The sequence below is a fragment of the Mycena indigotica genome, assembly GCF_014461135.1.
Source record: "Mycena indigotica strain 171206Taipei chromosome Unknown Mind.scaff0008, whole genome shotgun sequence".
In the NCBI taxonomy this organism is placed as follows: domain Eukaryota; kingdom Fungi; phylum Basidiomycota; class Agaricomycetes; order Agaricales; family Mycenaceae; genus Mycena; species Mycena indigotica.
Genome location: NW_023503007.1, coordinates 696,751 through 718,480, shown reverse-complemented (window position 1 = coordinate 718,480; position 21,730 = coordinate 696,751). Strand labels below are relative to the sequence as shown.

At 52.3% G+C, this 21,730-nt stretch overlaps 5 protein-coding genes across 5 annotated transcripts; 1 reads left to right on the top strand and 4 right to left on the bottom strand.

Moving 5' to 3' along the window:
* Positions 1-291: 291 nt before the first annotated feature.
* MIND_00912500 (uncharacterized protein) lies at positions 292-1,894 on the bottom strand (the record flags this gene model as incomplete). Its single annotated transcript, XM_037365762.1, has 3 exons — positions 292-1,228; positions 1,280-1,755; positions 1,811-1,894. 3 exons carry the CDS (start codon positions 1,892-1,894, stop codon positions 292-294), a joined length of 1,497 nt encoding a protein of 498 aa, XP_037217174.1.
* A 219-nt stretch (positions 1,895-2,113) lies between these two features.
* Positions 2,114-5,123, bottom strand: MIND_00912400 (uncharacterized protein; the record flags this gene model as incomplete). Its single annotated transcript, XM_037365761.1, has 4 exons — positions 2,114-3,117; positions 3,168-3,866; positions 3,919-4,755; positions 5,105-5,123. The coding sequence occupies 4 exons, from the start codon at positions 5,121-5,123 to the stop codon at positions 2,114-2,116; spliced, it is 2,559 nt and encodes an 852-aa protein (XP_037217173.1).
* A 2,805-nt stretch (positions 5,124-7,928) lies between these two features.
* On the top strand, positions 7,929-9,615 carry MIND_00912300 (uncharacterized protein; the record flags this gene model as incomplete). Its single annotated transcript, XM_037365760.1, has 3 exons — positions 7,929-8,093; positions 8,150-8,625; positions 8,673-9,615. 3 exons carry the CDS (start codon positions 7,929-7,931, stop codon positions 9,613-9,615), a joined length of 1,584 nt encoding a protein of 527 aa, XP_037217172.1.
* A 2,006-nt stretch (positions 9,616-11,621) lies between these two features.
* Positions 11,622-12,110, bottom strand: MIND_00912200 (histone H3-like protein; the record flags this gene model as incomplete). Its single annotated transcript, XM_037365759.1, has 4 exons — positions 11,622-11,688; positions 11,745-11,895; positions 11,944-12,040; positions 12,090-12,110. The coding sequence occupies 4 exons, from the start codon at positions 12,108-12,110 to the stop codon at positions 11,622-11,624; spliced, it is 336 nt and encodes a 111-aa protein (XP_037217171.1).
* Positions 12,111-14,345: 2,235 nt separating this feature from the next.
* MIND_00912100 (DUF659 domain-containing protein) lies at positions 14,346-16,519 on the bottom strand (the record flags this gene model as incomplete). Its single annotated transcript, XM_037365758.1, has 3 exons — positions 14,346-14,742; positions 14,801-15,582; positions 15,635-16,519. The coding sequence occupies 3 exons, from the start codon at positions 16,517-16,519 to the stop codon at positions 14,346-14,348; spliced, it is 2,064 nt and encodes a 687-aa protein (XP_037217170.1).
* Between the last annotated feature and the right edge of the window lie 5,211 nt (positions 16,520-21,730).

Genomic DNA, 21,730 nt, shown 5'->3' with positions numbered 1-21,730 from the left:
GAAATCGCCGTTCCCATGAAGGATTCAAAAGGCCGCGATGCATGCGGCTGCGAGTCGATGACGGTGGCGGAGATGTTCAGGCATTGTCGGCCATGAGAGCTTGAGAGAAGGAAGCCACGTCACCCCATCAATCACCCTCAATTAGCAATGCGAGTTGTGATCAAATCATTTAATTTTATTCTTGTCAATTTCATCGTCGATCTCGCAACGACATAATCTAGACGCAGCTGTACTATCAACTTGAAGGCGTTGGTCTTTGAACACCGCCAACCTACTGTTCCCATAACTAGATCAGGCCAGATAAACCACATCGAGCTCCGTACCCTCCTCCCACCATGCGACAACAACCGGGGTGTACGGCTCCATCGCGAGCTTCCTGAGCCCAACGGCGCGAATCGTGCGGTCTGACAGCGCCGCGGCCGAGTTCAGCGGGCCGTCAAAGCCGATCGCGGAATACGGGTTGTGGATGCGGCGCGCGAAGCCGGCGTATGTCGGGCCCTCCCCAGTCGAGCCGGCGAATCCAAGATGCGCGAACCAGTGCGGATCGAAGCGGCGCGTCGTACTAGTCAGGGGTGTGACGCTGGGTTTGACGCCTGGCCGGAAGTGGTATCGCGCAAAGGTGTATTCGGGGTCGCGCGTGCCATCCTCAGCGGCAGCCATGTAGTGACCGCCGCAGTACCATGAGAGGAGGTACGTGTTGCTGTGCAGAACGGAGGAGTGGACGACTAGCTCCAGTTGCTTCTCGATCAGGCGCCGGTCGGTCGCGTAGAAAAAGGTTTGCGTTAATGAATTTAACGGTGCCGGTGAGTATACATTGTCCGGAGCGACTAGGTCGGCGTGAGAAAGTAAAGGGAGATCAACAAGTGGCAGCCAAAGGTCTGCAGTAAGGTCTGCAAGTGCATAGAAGATCAAATTAATTTGCGTCGGTGTTTCGGCGCCTCCATCTGGGTCAGCAAGGACGGCGACATGGCTGGGGAGAAACTGGACGGTCCTTGTGACGAAACAGCCCTTCAGTACGCAGAATTTGCTCGTGTTCATATCTATGATGATGAACGCCCGTCGCAGGCCCTGTGGCTGGATGAAGTTCGTCTCCAGTGCGACGAGCGGTGCGTAGGCCGAGAGCACAAAATGCGGGCGGAAAGCAACGACATAATCTGGGATGGAGAGTCGGAGTGCCGGTGCTGCGGTATTGGTCGCAAGATCGATGACCACAACGGCGAGGGAAGACCTGTCTCTATATCGTCAGCTATCCGGCGCAATGATAACGCGTGTAACGCACACAGGTACTGCCCGCTCGAACATGCACACGACAATCTCCTCCCTTTCATAGACCGGCAGCATTACCATCTTTGTTGTGGTGTCATGGTCCCAAATACACTTTGCCTCTGCGACGTCCCAAAGCTCTTGTCGCTCATTATGTCGCTCTATTAGGACATGCCGCCCCCCAGGTAGCGCCTCCGCGCGGGAGAGAGTAGCGTCGGGATCGGAAGAGGTGCCAGGGGTGCTGGGTTTCAAAGGGAGGGGGAAGCGATGGAGAATCTCCTCTGCCTGCGAGCCGTTCGGAGACGACGAAAGGGACTGCCAGACGAAGGGACCAAGTACAACACGCTTAACAAGCGCAACAAGCTCATGCGTTGAATATTGGCTGAGAGTCGCATGGGGCGGGAGCGCGACGAGCCCGCGGCGCTTTAGCCGAGAGAGAAGGGCGATCCAGAGCTGCTTCGACCGCGCCAGCTCGTGCAATGCGCGACAGACCTGCCGGATGTGGTCAGTAGTAAGAACTCGTCAAGATGAGTGGCTCCCAACGCACCATCCCCGTTTGAACCACTGTATGCACATCTGCTGCACGGAGGATGCGAAGCAGGACATCGGGGCCGAGCGCGAGGAAGCCCATGGTGGCAAAAGACAAGATGCTATGTGCCACGTGTCAAGCCTAGCGAGACAGCGTCTAAAAAAGGAGCGCGGACTCGGAATGCCGCTGGCGCTTGCTTGTCAGGCTTCGGTCAATTCATGTTTGTCGTGTGGCAACGGAACGCACTGGTGATAGAACTTTGCTATCTTTACAACTGTACTGGTACAAACAAGCCTGGCTCGAAAGCACGTGAGCAGACTCCTACACTTCCCCCGCAAGCGCCGTCAACACAGCGAGACACTCCCCCGCCCGGACCCGCACCTCCCGCGCACTCTCCAGCAGCGGCCGGATATTCTCCGGCGTCATCGTCATCGCCACGCTTGGTAGCTCATCATCACCAGCCACGCCCTCCTCGACGAAAGACAGCCGTGTACGGGACCCAGCGCGCTCGCCACGCGGAAGAAGAAGCGAGGTCGTTGACCTGTTGGCAGTCGCGGGGGCAGGGGTTACACGCCGAGCAGATGGCGACCGGGACCGGGACCGCGAACGAGAGCGGGACTGCGCTCGCCCGAAGCGGAAGATGGAGGCCAATGAAGGCCGGCGGGTGGGTGATGTCGCCTTGAGAGAGCTCGTTTGTGCCAAGTTCGGCGCCACAACATGCTCGTATTCCTCTTCCAGGGGGATGGTTTTCTTCCGCAGTCCCTTGAGCATCGCCCGAATCCTACTCATGCGCAGCCTCCCGCCCTTCTTCTCATCTGGCTCCGACCCACTCTCCCCCGACTCCGACACCTCAAGCGACGCAAAGGTCACCCTGCTGCCCATCGCCTCCCTCTTCCAAACACCCGCCTGCGCCGGCTGCTTCGGCTCCCCGTCACTCGGGCTCCGCATCATCTCCCTCAACAGAACCAACTGCCGCTGGCTCAGGTCGCTCCCATTCCTTGATTTCGTGTTGTCCTTGTCGTCTTCTTCCTCATTAGCCCCACTTCCGCCCAGCTCAACGAGTAGCGTCGCACACTCCCACACAACGCGGTACTGCTCCCGAATGCCCTCTAACGCGCGGCGTTGCCGTACCGCTGCAGGAATTGGGGGCCGGGTACTGGTGGTGGACCTCGATCTGGACCGTCGCCGAGGTAGAAGGGGGAAGTTGGAGAGCCGACTATATCGATGAGATCGGTCGTCAGCTTCTGCTTCGTCTGGCGAGATCTTAACGCTGTCAGATACGCTGTCGATAAGCGTGGCATATGTTGTCTGCAGGACTTGCAATTCTACCACAATGAATCAGCCTCCCAAAGCGAAAAACAACGATGATACACACCTTCGACAACATTCGCAAACTCCCGCACCATCCCCAAATCGCGCTTCAGCCCCTCCTGCGCTTGGGTAATCCGCACCGGTATCTTCAGCCCAATGGGGAGAGAGCTTCGTCTGGATCCGGTGGGGCTCGGGCCACCGCCGATAAGCGCAGAAGACCGCCCGAGCGACTTGGTCTGCGTCGACATGACCGGTACCGGTGTCGAACTAGTCGGTAGCACCAACGAAGGTGTCGAAGTCGCCGGTGAAATAGCAGCCAACGGTGGGGTGGAGGAAACGGCGGCGGGTTCCGGCTCGATGACAACAGCGCCACTCGCCGCTCTTCGGTGCTTCAAGCTCAGTTTCCGCCCTAACGCGGTCTTCTTCTTACCGTTCTCTTTCCCAAACGAGTCGACGCTGGCCCCGGCACCAGATGGCCGGCCCACACCCAAGATACCATAGCCTTTGCTCCGCGGGCTGGGGCTGGGCGTGGCCTTCGGTTTCGCGACCGCTTTCGAAGTCGGAGTGGTCTCGTTGTCGTTGGAGCGTTTGCGCGGGACAAGGCCCAAGAAGCGCAAGCTGGTCTTCTTCACAACGACCTTCGCCAGGGGCGGTGTCGCAGTTGCAGTCGCCGGCGCCGCATACGAATGACGGGAAGTAAAAGAGGACTCGGAGCCGGTTGGTTGGTGGCTTAATCGCGAGCGCGGGCGGGGAACGGCGTAGGCTGCAGAGTTAATAGTGAGTGGCCAGTCATGAAATCCTACGAAAACACTCACCAACGTCGACAAAGCTCACGCTGTTACTCTTCCTGCGCCTGATTCCGCCAGGGCTCCCTCCAAAAACATCGCTGATGCGGGACAGCAGCCCGCTCGAGCCCGGTGTAGGCAGCGCAACTTGCGAAGAGCTTGCTGCCGGGAATCGGATGTGGGGGCCTGGACTGGATAGGGCCCGGCGTTGGCGCTGCCCCTCCTCGCGCTCGAGGTCGGCATCCCAGTCTTCAGCCTCTTCGCTTTCGCTGCTGGGTTCGGCGGTTGAGTGAGAAGGAGTCGTTGTCGGGAGTGAAAACGCGGTGGGTTGTTTCGCAGTCACGAATGGGGAAGGGACAGGTTGGGCGGGAACTGGGGATGCGTATGTGCGAGCAACTGCCGTCGTTGGTGTCGTCTCCTGAGGGGGAAAGTTGGGCTCGTCTTCGCTGGATTCACTCCAAGTAGGCGGTGTTTGTTGTTGCGCATGACGGGCAAGAATGGTAGACCCAGATCGCCGAAAACGGATCTCGCTGGCGCGTGGGGTGCGATCGCGGTCGCGGGGTTGATGGTTTTGCGGGCGGGAGGGGTGGATAAGGGAGTCCGGCGTTGTTATTGGGGTGGGGGCAAGGTACAGTGTGGTTGGAGGGATAGGGGCGGATTCGCCCTCTACTTCGTCTTCGTCAGCCGCGAAGTCGTCGTCCCAGTTCTCCTCCGCTCCCTCTGTTAACTGGGCGGGGAAATGTCTGTTATTGTTTTGCTCGTGGTGTCCGTCATGTGGATTGATCTCGGTCTTCTTCGTGCCGCCGTGGAATTCATAGTCGTCGTCCCAGTTGTCTTTTTCGGTCGCAATCTCGTCAATGGTAGGTTCTGTAGACGAGTAAGCATGGCGGGCGTAGACGGTAAGCGGACTAAGTGTGAGGGACGGGGAGGAGTAGGGGAAGGAGGCAAGTAACGAGGGCTGAGTGCGGCTAAGGAACATGACAAGTGGCTCAGAGGAGCACACAGAGGGTGGGGGGAGGGTCTTTATAACCGCAGCGAAGATGGCCAAAGCCCTCCAATGACCAGCGCTTGGAACAGCATGACGACGCTCAGGCCAGTCAAGCGCTGGCCATCGTGCATACGTCCATCCGCCCCCATGCTAGAGCGGGGTCCCAATGGTCCATCGAAAACCAGGATGAAGGAGGAAAACAAGGGGGAAAGGGGGGGGAAAGCGCACCTGGGTCGTGGTCGTGCATAGCTTGTCTGTGGATTTGCTTGTTGAGCGCGTGTGGTCATAAGTCTCCTCGTCGGGGCGGTCGCGGTCGGGTGGTGGTGGGGGTAAATCGTGGGGTGTGGCGGCATTCGACAAGGGAGGAGGAGAAAAAACGGGAAAACACGTCACACGCCGAAACTTGACGATGATCGGCGGAGAAGACTGATGGCGTCTGGTCGTCAAGGCACACGCTTCCGATTACTTCCGGCGCGAAGCCAAGGAGAGCCAAGGGATACTTAAAAACAAACCCTGAGCTAGGTGGAAATTAAATCGGTGCCGGATTCGGTTTTGGGCCATCGAAACCCGTATATTTACATGCCTACACTGAGCACTCCCAGCTTGAGTTTGGACACACGACCGCCCGTTCTGCCAGTGGCTGGAGTCTATGCAAGATTAGGCCGGCACACCTCTTTACTAAAATACTGCACATGGCCTCAAAACACTGCACTCAACACAAAATCCAATGGACCTTTCCTCCACGTTGCTAGAAGGAGCTTATCAGCGAATAATACACTGACCTAGCAATTTGACGTTCGTTTTTAACTTCTGAGGTGCTAATCTATCAGCCCAGAGCTAAGTTAAGTACGCTGTCCGGAGGGGCAGGATGATGCTCCACACGAGGGGCGACGTGGCCTCTCCCTGGTTCTGATCACAGACTTAAAAATTGGGCGAATGTCCATCGAATGAATGCCAATTCGACGAAGATAGTTACTTTCGAAGTTTTCAAACCCTGTGCATATTGAAGCGAGCCTTCAAGTTTATGAATCCCAGAGGACTCACATATATGGCCTTCTCAGGCCCCGGCAGCTTGCAGTCCATCGGGGACGTACTGACAAATGTCGATAAGTATCGCCCTTGCGTCCAGGATTTGCAACCACAGATACGGCGGGTGATGCCACGTTTGCATGCTTCCAAAAGACACGCCAACAGAACAGCCGAACAGTGGCAGATCTAGATATATCAGTTCGAAAATAAACATTCCAGGAATAACTTCTACAGACCAATTACAGACTTCGCAGCCAGCGCCGACATTGCAGTGCTGGCATCCTTCTGTTGGACGATATATACCGTTCGGGAGGATACGGGGCAGCGCTCTTTCCCACAGCGTGGAGAGGATGCGCCCCACCGCTACACCGCGCTCGAGTCAGCTCTTGTGCAAGGGGCAAATCCAAACACTAGTTACACTACCGAGAGGAGAAGGGCAAACCAATAGGAACTGCCCGTCGCGCGCAGGAGGAGAACAACTGAAGTGATTGTTGATCGCAGATATGAGTTGAAATTGGTACAATGCCATCTGATGGCGCCGGAGGGGGCAGCGCGATGAGCGAGGTCGCAGCATGGTGACCGCCCTAGGAGGGGGGTATAAAATGGGACTGGGGCTCCTGCTGAGGTCAAACAACCCAATCCAGCCCGCAATGTCCCAGATTTCAGCAGCCCAGAGCAAGTTTAAAGGGAACCGGACGTACATGGCGTGTCTGGGATGCCGAAGACGACACGTTAAGGTCAGTCCTTCGTGTTTGCATCCATAAGCCGGCGTGACTTACACGACCTTTAGTGCCAGCCGACAGCGAGTCCAGGCAACCCAGCATGTGTCCGCTGCTCTAGGAAAGGGCTTTTGTGCGAATACTTGGACACTGAAGAGGAGGAAGCGCGCTATCCACCTGTCCACGATTTGCGAGCGCAGCCGGAAACTCAGGGCCAGGGTGTAAGCCTTGTCGATCCATATGCTGCGTACAACAGCTCGCCCGCGGCTGGCGGAAGCGGACAGTATCACGATGATATGGTTCGAGTTCAGCCTGCCAGTGGCGCAAGACCGTTTGCCGAAGCGGCCGTGGACTACGCAGCAGAATACTTTCAATGCACCCAGTATGCTATGACAGCGACAGGGTACGATTATGCTGGGAATGGTGCATACTATCAGCCGTAGTGAGATCTGTTCCTGTGCTAAACGGCTTACCAACTGTTCCACAAGTGCGGGGTACACCGGATTTTATGCGCCGTCGCAGCCTGCCCAGCCGTAGTGCGTCCGTTGTGCTGTGTTGCGATAGAGCGGCTTATGTATTGTTCTAGCGGCTGCATTTGCACGGAGCCCCCTTGCCGGTGCCGCGCGGCACCGACATACTAGTAGACGGTAGACGCTTAGATGAAGGATTGTGTCGATATCTAGAGTCATGTATGAAGCATCTCGTTGTTATCCTCTCGTTGTGCTGGATCTGCTGAGGACAACGTGAAGAGGCAACGGACGGAGAGATGGGCGCTGTCTCACCAAAGATGCATAGCTCTTCCTTCTCTCTTGAGCTGGACGCATGATTGTCTCCGCCGTATAGTAGCGTTTTTTTTTTCAGTTCTTCGCCTAGGTCATGTCTACTTTGACCAAGGACAACGCGCCCAGCCATACCAGACAGCGCTTGCATGTATTGACTCGGCGTCGCGGCGGGCGGCAGCTCAAACCTGCCCCCGCCTTGGTGACGAGACGAGCGCGCAGGTGCGGGACTGATGAGGGAAAGAAGACAAGAAGGTTAGTTACGTCACGCGGCTTGATCCGAAAGCGGTGCTCGCCTATTTATCGCCTATCAATCGTCACACGTTTTTGCGGAAGGTTCTTTTCCTCAACGACCACCCTGCGGCCCCTCAGCCAACCTGGTGCTGGGCCCGGGCGTCGGTCTTTGCGCACCGCTGCGCCGTCATACATCCACTGTGGCGGACCCACTCAGGCTGGCATGACGTCCAACCATGTTCGCTGCCGTGACTCGCCGGCGCCGTTGCCTCAAAGGGGGTACTGTAGCACATGAATCCAGTCCAAGCATGTCGTCGCAGCAGCCGCCGACGGATACGTGGCACATGGCCGAGCTTCTTGCCTCACACCACCATGAGCCTCCTCACCCTTGGCCCCGACGTCCTACTCTACGTCCTTCGCTTCGCAGACGTTTATACGGTGGTACAAATCAGAATGGTGCATAATAAGTAATTCTCTCTCTCGGTACTTATCAAACTGACCCTATCCGCCAGGTCTGTCGCGCATTGCACAGGCTAGCACAGTCGAAGCAACTCTGGATCGCCCTCGTCTCGTCGTTGAAGCGGCGCGGGCTTGTTGCGCTCCCACCCGACGTAATGCTGCATCAATACTCTACGCCCGAGCTCGTTGCCCTCGTCAAGCGTGTTGTTCTTGGTCCCCTTGTCTGGCAGTCTTCACCGTCGTCTCCAACTGCTCCGCCCACTGAGGAGTTCATCCACCGTTTTGTTCTCCCCTTGACTCCTACTACAACAGGCGTGCCTTTGGATGCTGAGCATGACCTCTCGCGCGTGGAGGCGCTGCCTGGGGGGCGGCACGTGCTGATTCAGCGATTCCATCGGCGACAAGAGCTTTGGGATGTGTCTGGGGCGAAATGTATCTGGGCCCACAAGATTGTCACAGCTACGGTAGCCCTGCCGGTCTATGAAAGGGAGGAGGTTGTATTATGTATGTTCGAGCAGGCGGCACCGGAGTGCGTTTCCCGTGTTCTCTCGACACTCAACCTTGACGACAGATCAGGTCCTCCCTTACGGTTCTGGTCATTGACCTCGCAACCAATGCCGTCGAGCCGGCGCTCCAACTCTCCATCCCGGCGCCTCTTGTTGCTGTCCGACCGCATTTTGTGCTCTCGGCTTATGCACCGCTCGTCGCGCTGGAGGCAAACTTCATCCAACAACAGAGCGTGCAACGGGCGCTCGTTCTCATCAATATGGAGGCAGGGCAGTTCTGTTTGCTGAGGGGCAATTTTTTCGCCAGGACCGTGCAGTTTCTTCCTGGCCACGTAGTCGTGCTTGCTGACCCAGATGAAGATGCCGACAGCCGGACCCAAATCCACCTGATTTTCTATGCGCTCGCGAAGCTTCCTGCGGACCTGTGGCGACCGCTAGCTGATCTCGCTTCCCTTACTACCGCTAGCCTTCCAGCGGATGATATGACCCAGTCACCTGCGCCGCTGCATGCATTGACGCAAACATTCTTCTACGCAACCGACCGGCGCCTAGTGGAAAAGCAGCTTGAACTCGCCGTCCATGCCTCCGTCTTGCATAGCAACGCGTACCTCCTCTCGTGGTACTGCGGTATGGACTACATGGCCACCGCCGAGGATGGCACGCGCGATCCCGAATACACATTTGCGCGATTCCACTTCCGGCCGGCCCGGGATGACGAACCCCATGTCACCCCCCTCACCCACATCACGCGGCGCTGCACCCCGCACAGGTTTGTCCGGCGCGGCTTCGCCGGATCCACCGGGAAAAGCCTGACATACGCCGGATTTGCGCGTCGCATCCACAACCCGTATTCCGCGGGCGGGTTTGACGGCCCACTACACTCGCTGGCGCCGTTCTCCGACCGCACAATTCACGCCGTCAGGCTGAAAAAGCTCGTGCTGGAGCCGTATACCCCGGTCATTGTCGCATGGTGGGAGGGGCAATCAAAACTTGATGTGGGATACCTGGCGTGAAGGGCCGGATTTATTTCTTTCCCGTTTGCTATCTAAATCCTGATCTCAGTGAAGTGTTGACTGTTAACAGAGCTGAGAGCTGACCGAATAACTCGAAATACGGCTCGAAGGCTATGTCCATTGGGTGCCGCGGACTCGGATACGCACCGGAACGTTGCAAAATGAACAGGGCATTTGTCCTGAGAAGAGATCGAACGGCCGGCGTCGCCCCTATCAACCGTGCCACGTGGCCCACGTCATCAGATATCCGCCAAATGCTTCTTTTCTCTTAACCGCCATGTCCACCGTGACGCGTAGCAAAGCACCAGCCTCCGCTTCTTTATCTATCCAAGCTTCTAGTTTCATTAGCAGCCTCAACAGCAAGGAGGATGCCTCCAAAAGATCAAGACGAGGAATTAAAACCATTGTACGCTATTTTCGACGCAATCGCATCCCATTAATACTGCATTCAAGTTGCTGACGAACTCGCCAATCATGTCTGCCCCGCGCCACACCGACAAGGCGGTGCCCTGCAGATACACCCGCTAGGAGTATGTGTGTGAGCGAACTACACTAAAGTACGAGTAACAGACTCACTATGGCTGGACTGGCGGCTGCTGGGCATAGTATTCGGTGTATCCTGCACTAGCGGACCATCGGGTAAGCTTTCGTCAATCGGAACCAATGCAATGGGCTCACTAGGGCCGATAGTACCCTCCATTTCCGGTATAATCGTACCCTGTTGGTGCCACTGCGTACTGGATGCCCTGAAAGTATTCTGCGGGGTAGGCTCCCATGCCGGCTCGGTCGGCCTCAGAAGGCAGTCTTGCTCCAGGCAGAACCGTATCATAATACCCTCTGCTTCTGCCCGCTGAAGGCGAACTCTGGTGCGCAGCATATGGATCGGCGAGTTGCAGACTCGGCCCTGGAATCGGCGGCCGCGCTCGTGGTTTTGGGGCGGGGGGATAACGTGTCTCCTCCTCTGCGGTCTCCAGGTACTCGCAGACAAGCCCTTTCTTGGAGCAACGCACGCACGTCGGGTCACCTGCCTCCGCTGTAGGCTGGCACTGTGAAGGGTGTGTGAGTCACTCCGCATTAATCATAATGGATGCAGACGAAAAGGACTGACTTTGACGTGTCTTCTCCGACAAGCCAGACAAGCCATGTACGCCCGTGTCCCTCTGCCCTGCGCTGCCATGTGGGACATCGCAGGCGGGACGGGGGGTCTGTCGTTTAGCAGGAACCCAAGCTGCATTTTATAGCTTCGTTCGCGCGGGCCGGCCGGCTCGCCACCAGGCTGACTCCCATTCCCGCCTCCCTGCCTCCCTCCACTGTCATCGAAACGCATTGCGTTTCACCTTGTATCTGCGATCAAGAATTGGCAGAGGGCACTAGTCCTGCGCGCGACGGGTCGTTCCTATGAGGTAGTTCCGACGGGGTGTTGTTTAGATGACCCCTCCCTACTGCTCGACGCGGCAATATAACGAAGCAACTGACTCAAGAGTCTCACTTACGCCGCGACGCGCATATGCGTCCTGCGAGTTAGAGCTCCCAAGGATGCGTGCAACCTGGCTCACAACGAGTCCATGTGCGGGGCCGCCTCCCGCCGACAATGCACATCTCCCAGTGCTGGTAGGCAGCACCACGATCTTGGAGTCAGCCAACAACTGTGTAAGGACTATTCTGGGCATACATAGCTATTTCTTGATGCTGATTCGGTATCCAGATCTGCCAGCGCTCGGGCTGTTGACAGATTTGCGGGAAGTCTTGAGGCGTGGCCGCAAGTGATTTGTCGGCTTGAGGACGTGGAATAAGAGTCAGACCGTGACGGTGATATCGGTTTTGGTTCAAGCCGACGATAGATTCCCGAGTCTTGGTGCCGGTACTCCCGAACAAGCATTGTGAGTCAGTCCTCTATCCGAATCATTCCATCAATCAACCGATTAAGCTTAGGCCTACCATTAATATTGACAACTATTTGTCTTAAGCATTAATTCGAATGAAGACAAGTTATAACAGCGTGTCTCCTACGTGTAGAGCATCATCCTGCTCTTCTTCAGAGCGTACTGAACGTCCATCGGTGTAACAGTCGAGCTGAAGGTAATGAATCAGCCTTGAGTCACGTTGAATATACGGATCTGTTTTTTTACCGATACGCGTGGCCTGCATAAAGCGCCGCATCGTGCACAACTGTGCGAAGGAAGGCTCGCAGCATCGCGCGAGAATCGTCGTACATCAGGCGGGTCGAACGCTTGACACCGCCTCGTCGGGCGAGGCGTCGGAGGGATGGGCGGGAAATGCCTGATTATGATGATGTACCGAGTTTAACTGGACATGTAACAAGAATACCGAGTGCCGCATCTTGAAGAATGCTGTTCCTCCGTCGCTGGGCGGCTGTGTAAAACGCGCGTCGGCCGCAGGTTTTGCCGCCCGTTATGACACGCGGCTGAACATCAAGTTCACAATTGTCTGGCTGCAAAGCGCGGCATGCTCACTTTCTGGATCGTCCGAGCCATAAGAATCGAGTTGAAGGGGGGGGCACACTGCGAGTGCGAGTAATGTGGTCGTGGTCACTGTGAGAGAGATGCCACGATGAGTCATAGTCGGTAGTGATGGGATCGGGACCGAGCACAGCCTTATGTATTGTTCTGCAGGGCCGGGCTTACTAGTAAGCCCTGAGGCCTGAGGCCCGGCCCAGCACGGTTGCCAAAAAATAGGCCCTGAAGTAGGATTAATTTATGAGAAATAGTGGACAAAAAAATGCATATTTTCACAACTTGGAACAATAATAAATAAAACTCCAGGAAAATAGACTTGATTTGTAAAGAATTGGGGCATATATTAAGTCATCAGATTGGACTGAACTCAGAGCTAATATCAGCTGACAATTTTGTGGCAATGATTTCAAAAAATAAATGCACCAAATATATAAGACCATATATATCAAAAGTCTGGGCCAGCACCAAAGTGTGCCTAATATGTTAGAAATAAGTGACAAATTGCCATTATATATGACAAATTGGGGTAATACTTAATGGGACTATGGCAGTCAAAGTGGGGAAGTATTAAATTTCCACACACTTTGTAAAAAATTCACTTTTCTGCAACTTCTTGAGCAAAAAACCTTTTTCCGCAAGTTTATTTTGTAAACTTGACAAATAGTTGTGGATCACAGCCATTTCTAAAATCTGCGAAATATTTTCAAAGAACATTTTTCCCGCAACATTTTTCTATCTTGAATATCTGCTTCAAGTTCCCGCCACCATGCCCGGCATCATCAATGTCCCCCCAATTTGGCACCGGTCTGGGGTCCAGACATATGCAAACTGCCTCCGCCGCTGGAGGGTTCACTGTCAAGTCGTTGTCCCTTCAAGAGCCACTACATACCAGGCCCATTTACAGCCCGCCCCATCGACCCTGCGCATCAGAGGGGTGCCACCAAACACGATGTTCACAACGGAGCCTGTGCGGCCGGCGAGTCAGCAGGGCCATAGACATGGGTATGGTACCAGTGGGATATAGGCGGTGAGTACCGTGCCAGCGGACCTGTGAGGCTAGCAATCAATCAATTGCCATCACAGCCACTCGTAGCAATGCTGTGGCCAATGAGGAAGGGTAGCGCAGGAGGTTGGCTGAGTTGGCACAAAGCCACCACTCATTGCCAGCAGGTCGGAGCTGACAGTGCCACCCAAGTTGCTGGGGGGAGTTCTGGAGGAAAATATTGTACTGAGGTAAAGTCGCGAAAAGTGTTGCGGAAAATATGTACTTTTGAAAATGTTTTGCGGATTTGGGGAATAGGTGTGATCCACAACTTTCTGAGAATTTTGGGAAATAAAGCTGCGGAAAACAGTTTTTTGTTCAAAATGTTGCAGAAGACTGAAATTTTCACAAAGTGTGTGTAAAATTAATATTTCCCCACTTTGACCGCCATAATTTGACACTATTTCTTTGACAAATATTTGGGCTTGAATAATGTGCACTTATTGTTTACAAAACATGGTCTGGAATGGGGTAGTTATTATGTATGTGATATTTGATACTATGATATGGAACTTGAATTCTTACAAATCAGATACAATTTTTGCAGCTTTTATTGAATATCAATTAAAGCGGCACAAAAGGCCATTGTTTTGGACCATTATTTTGTTAAAGATAACCCACTTCCTTGCTGGCTTACGTGAGAGCCGACCCGTAGATAGTTGTAGTTTGTCCTCCTTGCACTCTAGACAAAGTACAGAGGCATGTTACCCATTACCGCCCATCATCCACCCTGGCAACCAGTCGGGCATTTTGGCCCCGATCTGTCAGATCAACATCAAGTATGTGCCTCATTGCATGCCCAGCCGTCAATTGCTAACATATGTCTTATATATAAATCCTGCTTAGGGGACCATTTTTTAGCTGAAACCCCAGTGTGTCTTATACCACATGCAAGACTCAGGCTGGCTGTATTGAGTGACCTCTAGGGTCACGGTGCCAAAGCCACAGTGTGACTGACAATGTTTTATGAAGGCTGCAGCTCTGCAGGGCTACTCTGGCCTGGGTTGCCATTGGCCGGGCAATTTCATCAGCCCTGTTGACAAAATTTTTTGTTGGATCAGTGGGGGGTGTGATGCATGTAGTGCACATGGCAAATCAATTTCACAAATTTATTTGCCAGGCAAGATTATCTTGCCATCTTGCCAGATGTTGTGCCAAGTGGTGAATCATCACGTGATATGATTATATAAACATGATTTTTATGCCATTTATTACAAGAATTCATCTACATCGGAGTCAGAATTATCCCCATCGTGTACCACATTGATCTTTTGGATGGTAGCTTGCGGAACGACACTATCCAGTGCCTTTTTGACCAGTGCAAAATCATAGATTTCGCCTGCCATCAATGACATCACCTTCTTCGCCTTCTTCTTTGCGCTCGCCTTCTTCGCAGCTCCCATGGTCAACACCTCGGGCAGGTCCTCCTCCTCCTCTGAGTCATCACCACCCTCCAGAGGCTCGTCCTCCTCGTCCTCCTCCTGTAATGTCTCCTCGAGCTCGGAAAAAGCAGCATCGACAGCATTCCCCTCGTTATCGTCAATGACATCAGCCTCACACAGCGGCTTCTCCCATCCTTCGACCTCCACAGATTGAGCAAGTGGGGCACTGTTCTCTGTCGTTACACGTGTTGCAGAAGCCTCTGAAGCCAGTGGTTTGGCCCCACTCGCTGTCGTCTTTTTGAAATGGCTCCTCACATGCATGGTACGTGACAATATCCTCCGAGAGTAGCTGAAGTTTCTCATGAGGCCACTTCCACTTTTTCTTTGCAATTTTTAGTGCTGTCTCCTTGATATCGCGGAACGTGAACCCAGGAATGGTGAGTACAGCAAGTTTGCGACACAATGGATGGAGAAATAAGCCCAGGCGATGCACGGGGGTGGCCATCATCCTGAACCGCTTGTCGACAACCATATATGCATGTGCGCGAAAGGTAGGCTCCTCCTGCGGATCGTCTTCGAGAAGTGAGAGCTGACGTGCTGCTGCCAGGAAATGCAGCATGCAATCCGCAATATTCACGCCTCGGCCCTCGCAATGCGCGATCGCATCAACAAATGGCTTTGCGATACGAATTGTTTGTCCGACCATCGGCCAGAACCGGTCGTCCTTGTCTCGAATGATCGCAACGACGTCGGTATTGACAGCGGAGAACCCATTGGTCGCGACACGAGCATCAGGCCGTGAAGTCAGGTTGTTGAGTGGCATACGATGTGCGGAGACGCTGAGCAAGAGCAGAATCAGCGCATACCAGCGTGATTCACAATTCTTTTTCAGACCCCGACTGATGTTTTCCAGGAGCGCGGCTGCCTTCAACTGGCCGCCCCAGTAATGCGACCCATTGAAGAATGTCACAACACGATTTGCCTTTTGGATTTCCGTTTTCGCGGCTGGAAAACGGCAGATCTCGCCGATAAGTGTATTGAGACCGTGGGCCCAACACGCAAGCGTCTGTATACGGTGAGCACAATTCCGGAAACAAATCAAGCAACATGTTACGCACAATTAACCATTTGTATTTAGTCTCAAGCTTCTTTCGAAAAGCCTTCATAACGGTGGGATTGTCGGTCACTGCTGCTAAAAAGCAGCCGGCGTTCTTGATGCCCATCCTCGTCATTGACTTCTCAGCAGCGTCGAATATCTTCTCGGCACTGCCACGACAGCCAGTCAAATCGTGCAATCCCATGACGATGGTGGGTTCCCCAACACGAGCAACAGCAGTGCCATACAGCGATCGGCGTAATCCGTCCTCCCAACCATCAATGAGGAGTGTTCCGCTCCGCTTCCAATCCATCAATTCCTTTACCATTTCGAGGTGCGTGTCGCTATACTCGGCATCGAGAAGGAGAGTTGACATTGTCGTACGAGAAGGGACCTTGTAGGATGGACGAAGCTCATTGGTGAAATCCGCCAGAAAGATATTGTCCGCATTAAGAAATGCAGTATTTGAATGAATAAAGTATCGAAGCAGCTTGCGTCCTGCGGCATTTTCTTGTGTGGCACTCATGGGTGTGTCGACATAGCCAAGTAGGTTGCTGCCTTTTGTGAGTGTGACTTTGGCCTTCTTCGCTGGAGGCTGGTCCGAGTTGCGGACAACATTGACATCAGTCTCCTGATCCTCGTCACCATCGTCCTCGGGACATCCTCGTTTTCGGCTCCCCTTTCCTGTAGTCTTCTGGGCCATGGCCACATATGCTTCGGTGGCTACCTCTGGAGGTGGTGAGCCAGTGCAGAGGCCAGTGGTGAAGTGCTTGAAAGCGCGATTCTCGCGGTGCTCAAGTATTGTTTCGCAGTGGTTGCAGGCATACTCTTTCCGCTTGGAATTGTTGTCTTTCTTGCCCAAAAGGGTGAAGTGGCTTGTGAGGAATGGGTGTACAGCTGGCGGCATCGTTCAGAGGGAGATTCTGGGCATTCACTGGACTAGAAAATATTTATATTGAGTATCTACACTTGGTCAAAGCAACATTGCATTGTTCTGTTTTGCCACCACCTAATCAATGCTTTGTGTATCTTGCCAGGTCTTGCCAGGTGGCAACTTGCCACCTGGCGAAACACGATGGTCTTGCCAGCAACTTTATGCATGACTGATAAATCCAATAAAATAGTACAATGCCATATATGGTACCACTGATTGTGTGACTGATGGGAAATTAGTTTACATATGACTGTCTACAAACACAAGTTTTTAAATGTTTAGCAACATCATGTGTTTGCCGAAATGGGCAATAGATCACATGCACCCACCGTGCCCGCGGTCTGTGACTACTGTCACTCGGCCCCTTCTCCCTCATCATTCATCCAACACCGACTCATTGCTGCCACCACTCTCCTCAATGGGCCCGGCACCTGAGTGGCATAGCCGCTACCCAACCTCCTACTCCAACATGCCGTGATTGTGATTGGACTACATTGCCAGTACCATGTAAGCTGACTCCTCCCTATGTCCACCTGCCCACATGGGAGGTGTTTGTTTAGTGTGGGTGGCCGACCAGCGGCGTGGCAAACACCAGGCTGTCAAAGGCGCGATCTCCATGGGGAAGGGCGGAACACAGTGGGGCAAGGGGCCTGCACAAGAAAAATCCTAGACATCGGGTCGAAAAAGTGAAACAAGCATCAGCAGACCCTCCCTACCCTATTGACTAAGCATGACTAGGCCACATGACTTCCCAAAACGGAAATTATTTGTCATCACAATTTCTACAAATTTTCTTGTAACTATGCCCTATCGGAGAACTAATTTGTGCTCAGCATCTCTAAAAGACCCATATAGCAGAGAAGATAAAGAAGAGGTGATGACATGCTTACATGTCATTCTTTGGCATCACACTGTGATGGGAGATCAGCGCATCATAGCACGAGACCATGTCACGTAGTCACACACATCATCACATCACTTAGCAGTCAGGTAGCAGCCTAGGGCACCACAACACTCATCACCAAACTCTCCCAATTGGGAAATTGGCTATGAAATGTGCTGTATTCATTGGTGCCAACTGCTACAAAGAGATAAAATGCAGTTATGGTCCTTCTGGACATCCCTGGACCTTCCCTAGACATAAGTCCAAAAAGTGAAAATTCCACTCAGGCACCCCCCCTACCCTATGTCACAAGTGTGACTCGATGTCTCGGCTTGCTGATCCGCGGGCCCCTTGCAGTGGGGGAGCCGAAAGAGAGGAAGACCAGGGAGATGGCGGGACGGCGAGCAGAGCAGGCCCGCAACGGGCCCGGAGGTGGTTGTCGGCCAAAGCCTGCGTGTTGCCCGGCCTATAGTCGGCATGCTGCATATGTAGTCATTCAAGAGAATAATAAAATATCTACAATAAATTCCCCAATAAATTCCTCATTAACTTGCCACTTGTATATGCATAGTCCGGCGCATCAATCCCGACCCATGGCGCTGTCACATGCCCGAATTTCCTTTTTGGATGCTGTGCATCTGCATGACGTTGCTAAAATGTTCGCAACTACAAACACACCTTAGCTCTAGGAATTAAAACCTAACACTGTTTTTAAAAGCATGTTTCTCACTGGTTTACAAACCAGATCTACTTATAGCAGCCTAGTGACCTAATATATACCACAATAATTTGCAAGGCAAGAAAGGAGTTTTCACCTTTACCTATACACTTACTGTAGTCAACAGGGTGTCATTACTGACCTATTTTATTCCATTCTACAGATGTTCTGACATGTGACATTAGTGTCGAACTTGGAAATTCATCAAACTGTCTCTATTAGGAAATTTGGGTATCAAAGGTGCCAGAAAACAGCAAAACTTACCATATTTGGATGGATTCTGGGCCAAATTTCAGCATCTTCGTGTGATTGATGAAATTTTTTTATCATATTAGAGGGTGCGACATATGACTGTCAAATTGAATAAAATAGGTCAGTATTTGAAAAAAAAATAACAAGTGCCTAGATAAGATCTCTGGTGATGGAATATTTTGGCATGTCACAACTCATCATCCAAATGCCAAATATCAGGTGGCCCTCAAGACTATCAAAAAATTCATGGCTGCCGAGATATTTGGCAGTCACACCAGTTCACAGGCAGCATTTGGGCACTGATATCACATGGTTTTTCAACACTGAATTGCATAAATTGTTACAGTAGTATACATATCCCATACCCACTGTCTGTTGCATGCTGAAATACTCCAAAATATAATGTAAACATATGTTTAGACCACCAGCCCCCCCTAAAAAAAAAAAAATTATATAGCAAATTTTTTTAACCACCCCCCTTGCTGACTAGGGCCGTGTTTGATTTTTTTTTTGTAAGGGTTGTTTACAGAGGGCGTGTTTCAAACCGGTCTGTATGTTTCAAACATCTTCCTAAGAGCAAGTTAGCTGGCAATGTTATATGAGGTGTTATAGGTCCTCAGAGCAATGATAACAAGGTGCTTTAAGTATGGTCAGCACAGATAGGCGGTTGAGGGTAATCAGGTGGATTTCTCTTGAAATAGCAGCCATCAGCTCATCCCAATGCTGACAGCCACTCGACAACCACTTGTAAGTCATCACTTCTCAACCTGCCTGGTTTGGCCCTACTGAGCCCTGGGCATGCTCTGCTTGCTGTTCTGTTATCTACTCTCGGTCATACTGTACTATTTGACACATTTCAAATAGTGTTTTTGGCATGATATTGCATACAAAATTTTTAATTCATATGATTTCCTTATTAGGAAATTCTTGACACACTGGAAAATCTGCAGAATTACCATTTTTAGGATAGGAAAACCTCAAAACCACTGTGACACGTGGAAAAAAAAATTGTATAATATCATGAGTGTGACATGTGAGTGTGACATGTGACATTTGAAGTAAGTAAATACAGTATGGCCCAGGTGCTACTCCTTGTATTAAGAATCAGCAGACAGTTGATTGAAATGTAGTATACTACAATGTCATAACTTGAGTACCTTCTTGACCCAGGAATTTGATTAAATGGTAGGCCATGCAGAAAAGACCTTGGATTGTATAATATCAGGGAAACTTTTTTTTTGGCAGACCTCCTCCAGGTCTGCCAGAGAGCCTATGTTCCCAGAGGATATGCCTAATTCCAGAGGCCCCCAGACAATTGGGCCTTGGCTGCTGCCAGAGTTACTTCTAGAGGGATTCCAGACATTCATCCAGAGGGTAATCAGGTCAGGTAATCTTCGTTGGGGGCAGTGTAATAGCATAATAAGTTAATAACAAGTAAACCAAGCCTCTACTCTTCTTCCTTGTGCTCGGAAATAGAGAGTTTGCAAGACGCCACCGGGAGCCACCCGGTGGCCGAAATGTGTTGTGATCACCGGTGGCTATATCATGCTGCTAGAATTGGGTGAATTTAGGTCAAATTAATGTGATTTGGCTACAATCTCATACTACTCCACTTTAGCCACTGGAATCATACCATGATTAGATGAAAACATTTGAAACTTGAAACTTTCCAAAATTTCACTTAGAATTTGCATGAATTCACAGACTGACAGCCACCGAAACTACCAGTCATCGCAATGCATTTCGGCCACCGGGTGGTTCCTGGTGGTGTCTCGCAAACTCTCTAATGTTTGATTGCTCCTGTGGGTCAAAGCTCCCTGGCCATGTTATGCATGTCAAGGTTGCTGGAGGAGATGTCAGCAAGGCTGGCCGTGGCCTTCGACCTCAAGGGGGGGGGATTGGGTCAAGATGCTTATCACAGACATGGGATAGGGGGTCCCAAGGAGGGTGAAAAAAACTTTTGCTATATAAAAGTTGGGGGGGGTTTGAAGTTGGCTTTGCACCACATTTGTAGTATTTTAGCATGGAATACAAAGTGGGTATACAGAATGCCTACTACTTTGCTTTCAACACCTTACTTAGGGTGCAGTGCTGACTACAGTGTGACTGATGTTGTAATAGAGTATCATTTTACAATCTTCTACTGATAATCACGAAGGGATCAGCAATTTGAATACTTGGTACCACTGCCCACTCGTATTTATCAAGTGAACACCTTGATTGCTTCCCGCCGGCGCTACCACAGGCTTCAAAATGTCCAAGTCTGTGTTCTGCTTTGCGAGTGAACCTGATCCCTGGCAGTATGCCAGTGCCCCTCCTGCTGCAATGGGGCCTCTCACAGTCTGGCACCATGACACTGACTACTGTGCTCCCTCAGGCGGCTCAGTCCAGCGCGTGGGCCAGCCTGATCGACGGTTGGGACAAGATACCCGGAGAAGTATCGCCGTTTCCGTGAGTGCTACCACCGCGAGCTTTATAATAGAGAACACCTTAACCAAACACCAGCTTTCAACCCGCCACTACGCCTGCGACTGTCGTCTTCGAATACGAGGCGCTTCCTCGATACACCCTGATTACCGCTTACCGTCTTGCAAACTTGGCAGAAACCGACGCTGCTTCCACAGTCTCGACACAAAGCCCGATGAGCAGTGGCCCAGTGCCAGTGTCGACCTCGCAAAATGACAACTTGAGCGTTCATCGGGCACGAATCATTGCTGGTGTTGCAGCCGGTCTGGTTGCTGTGTCTGTCGTCATGGCAATCCTCCTCGTCACGAGGAAGCGGTATCGCCAGCAGAAGGCGATGCGCATGCCGATTCCGCTGAACGGCGATGAGCAGGCGGGCCGACGTTCTCGGACGCGGATTTCTCAGTCCGGGAACTTGAATAGACATGTTCCAATGGGAGCCTCGATGAGGGCAGTTGTTGAATCGCAGGACGCCATGCTGCGCAAGCTGTCAGATGTGCACGGCAAATTCACACGGGCCACACGTCAGCGACAGCGGCAGCAGCGGGAGGCAGCGCGAGAGACGGAGAATAATCACCTTGCACAGCAGATGCAAGCGATGGTTGCACGTGTGGCACTGGTAGAGTCGCAGCTGCGGATGACACTGACGGGTGCGCATGAAGAGCCTGGGCCCGAGGAGGGGCCACCGGAATATTCAGTGGAGTAGACTAGTAGATGATTTTTAGATGTTTTGTTACTCAATCTGACAGGTTCTGACTAGAATGTAGCGTGGTATTATCACACTGGCATTTGAAACCACTCACTTATCCTGCCTCAACGGGGTATCATCTTTAAATTTTCAAGTTTCCGTTCCTTCGCGGATGATGTC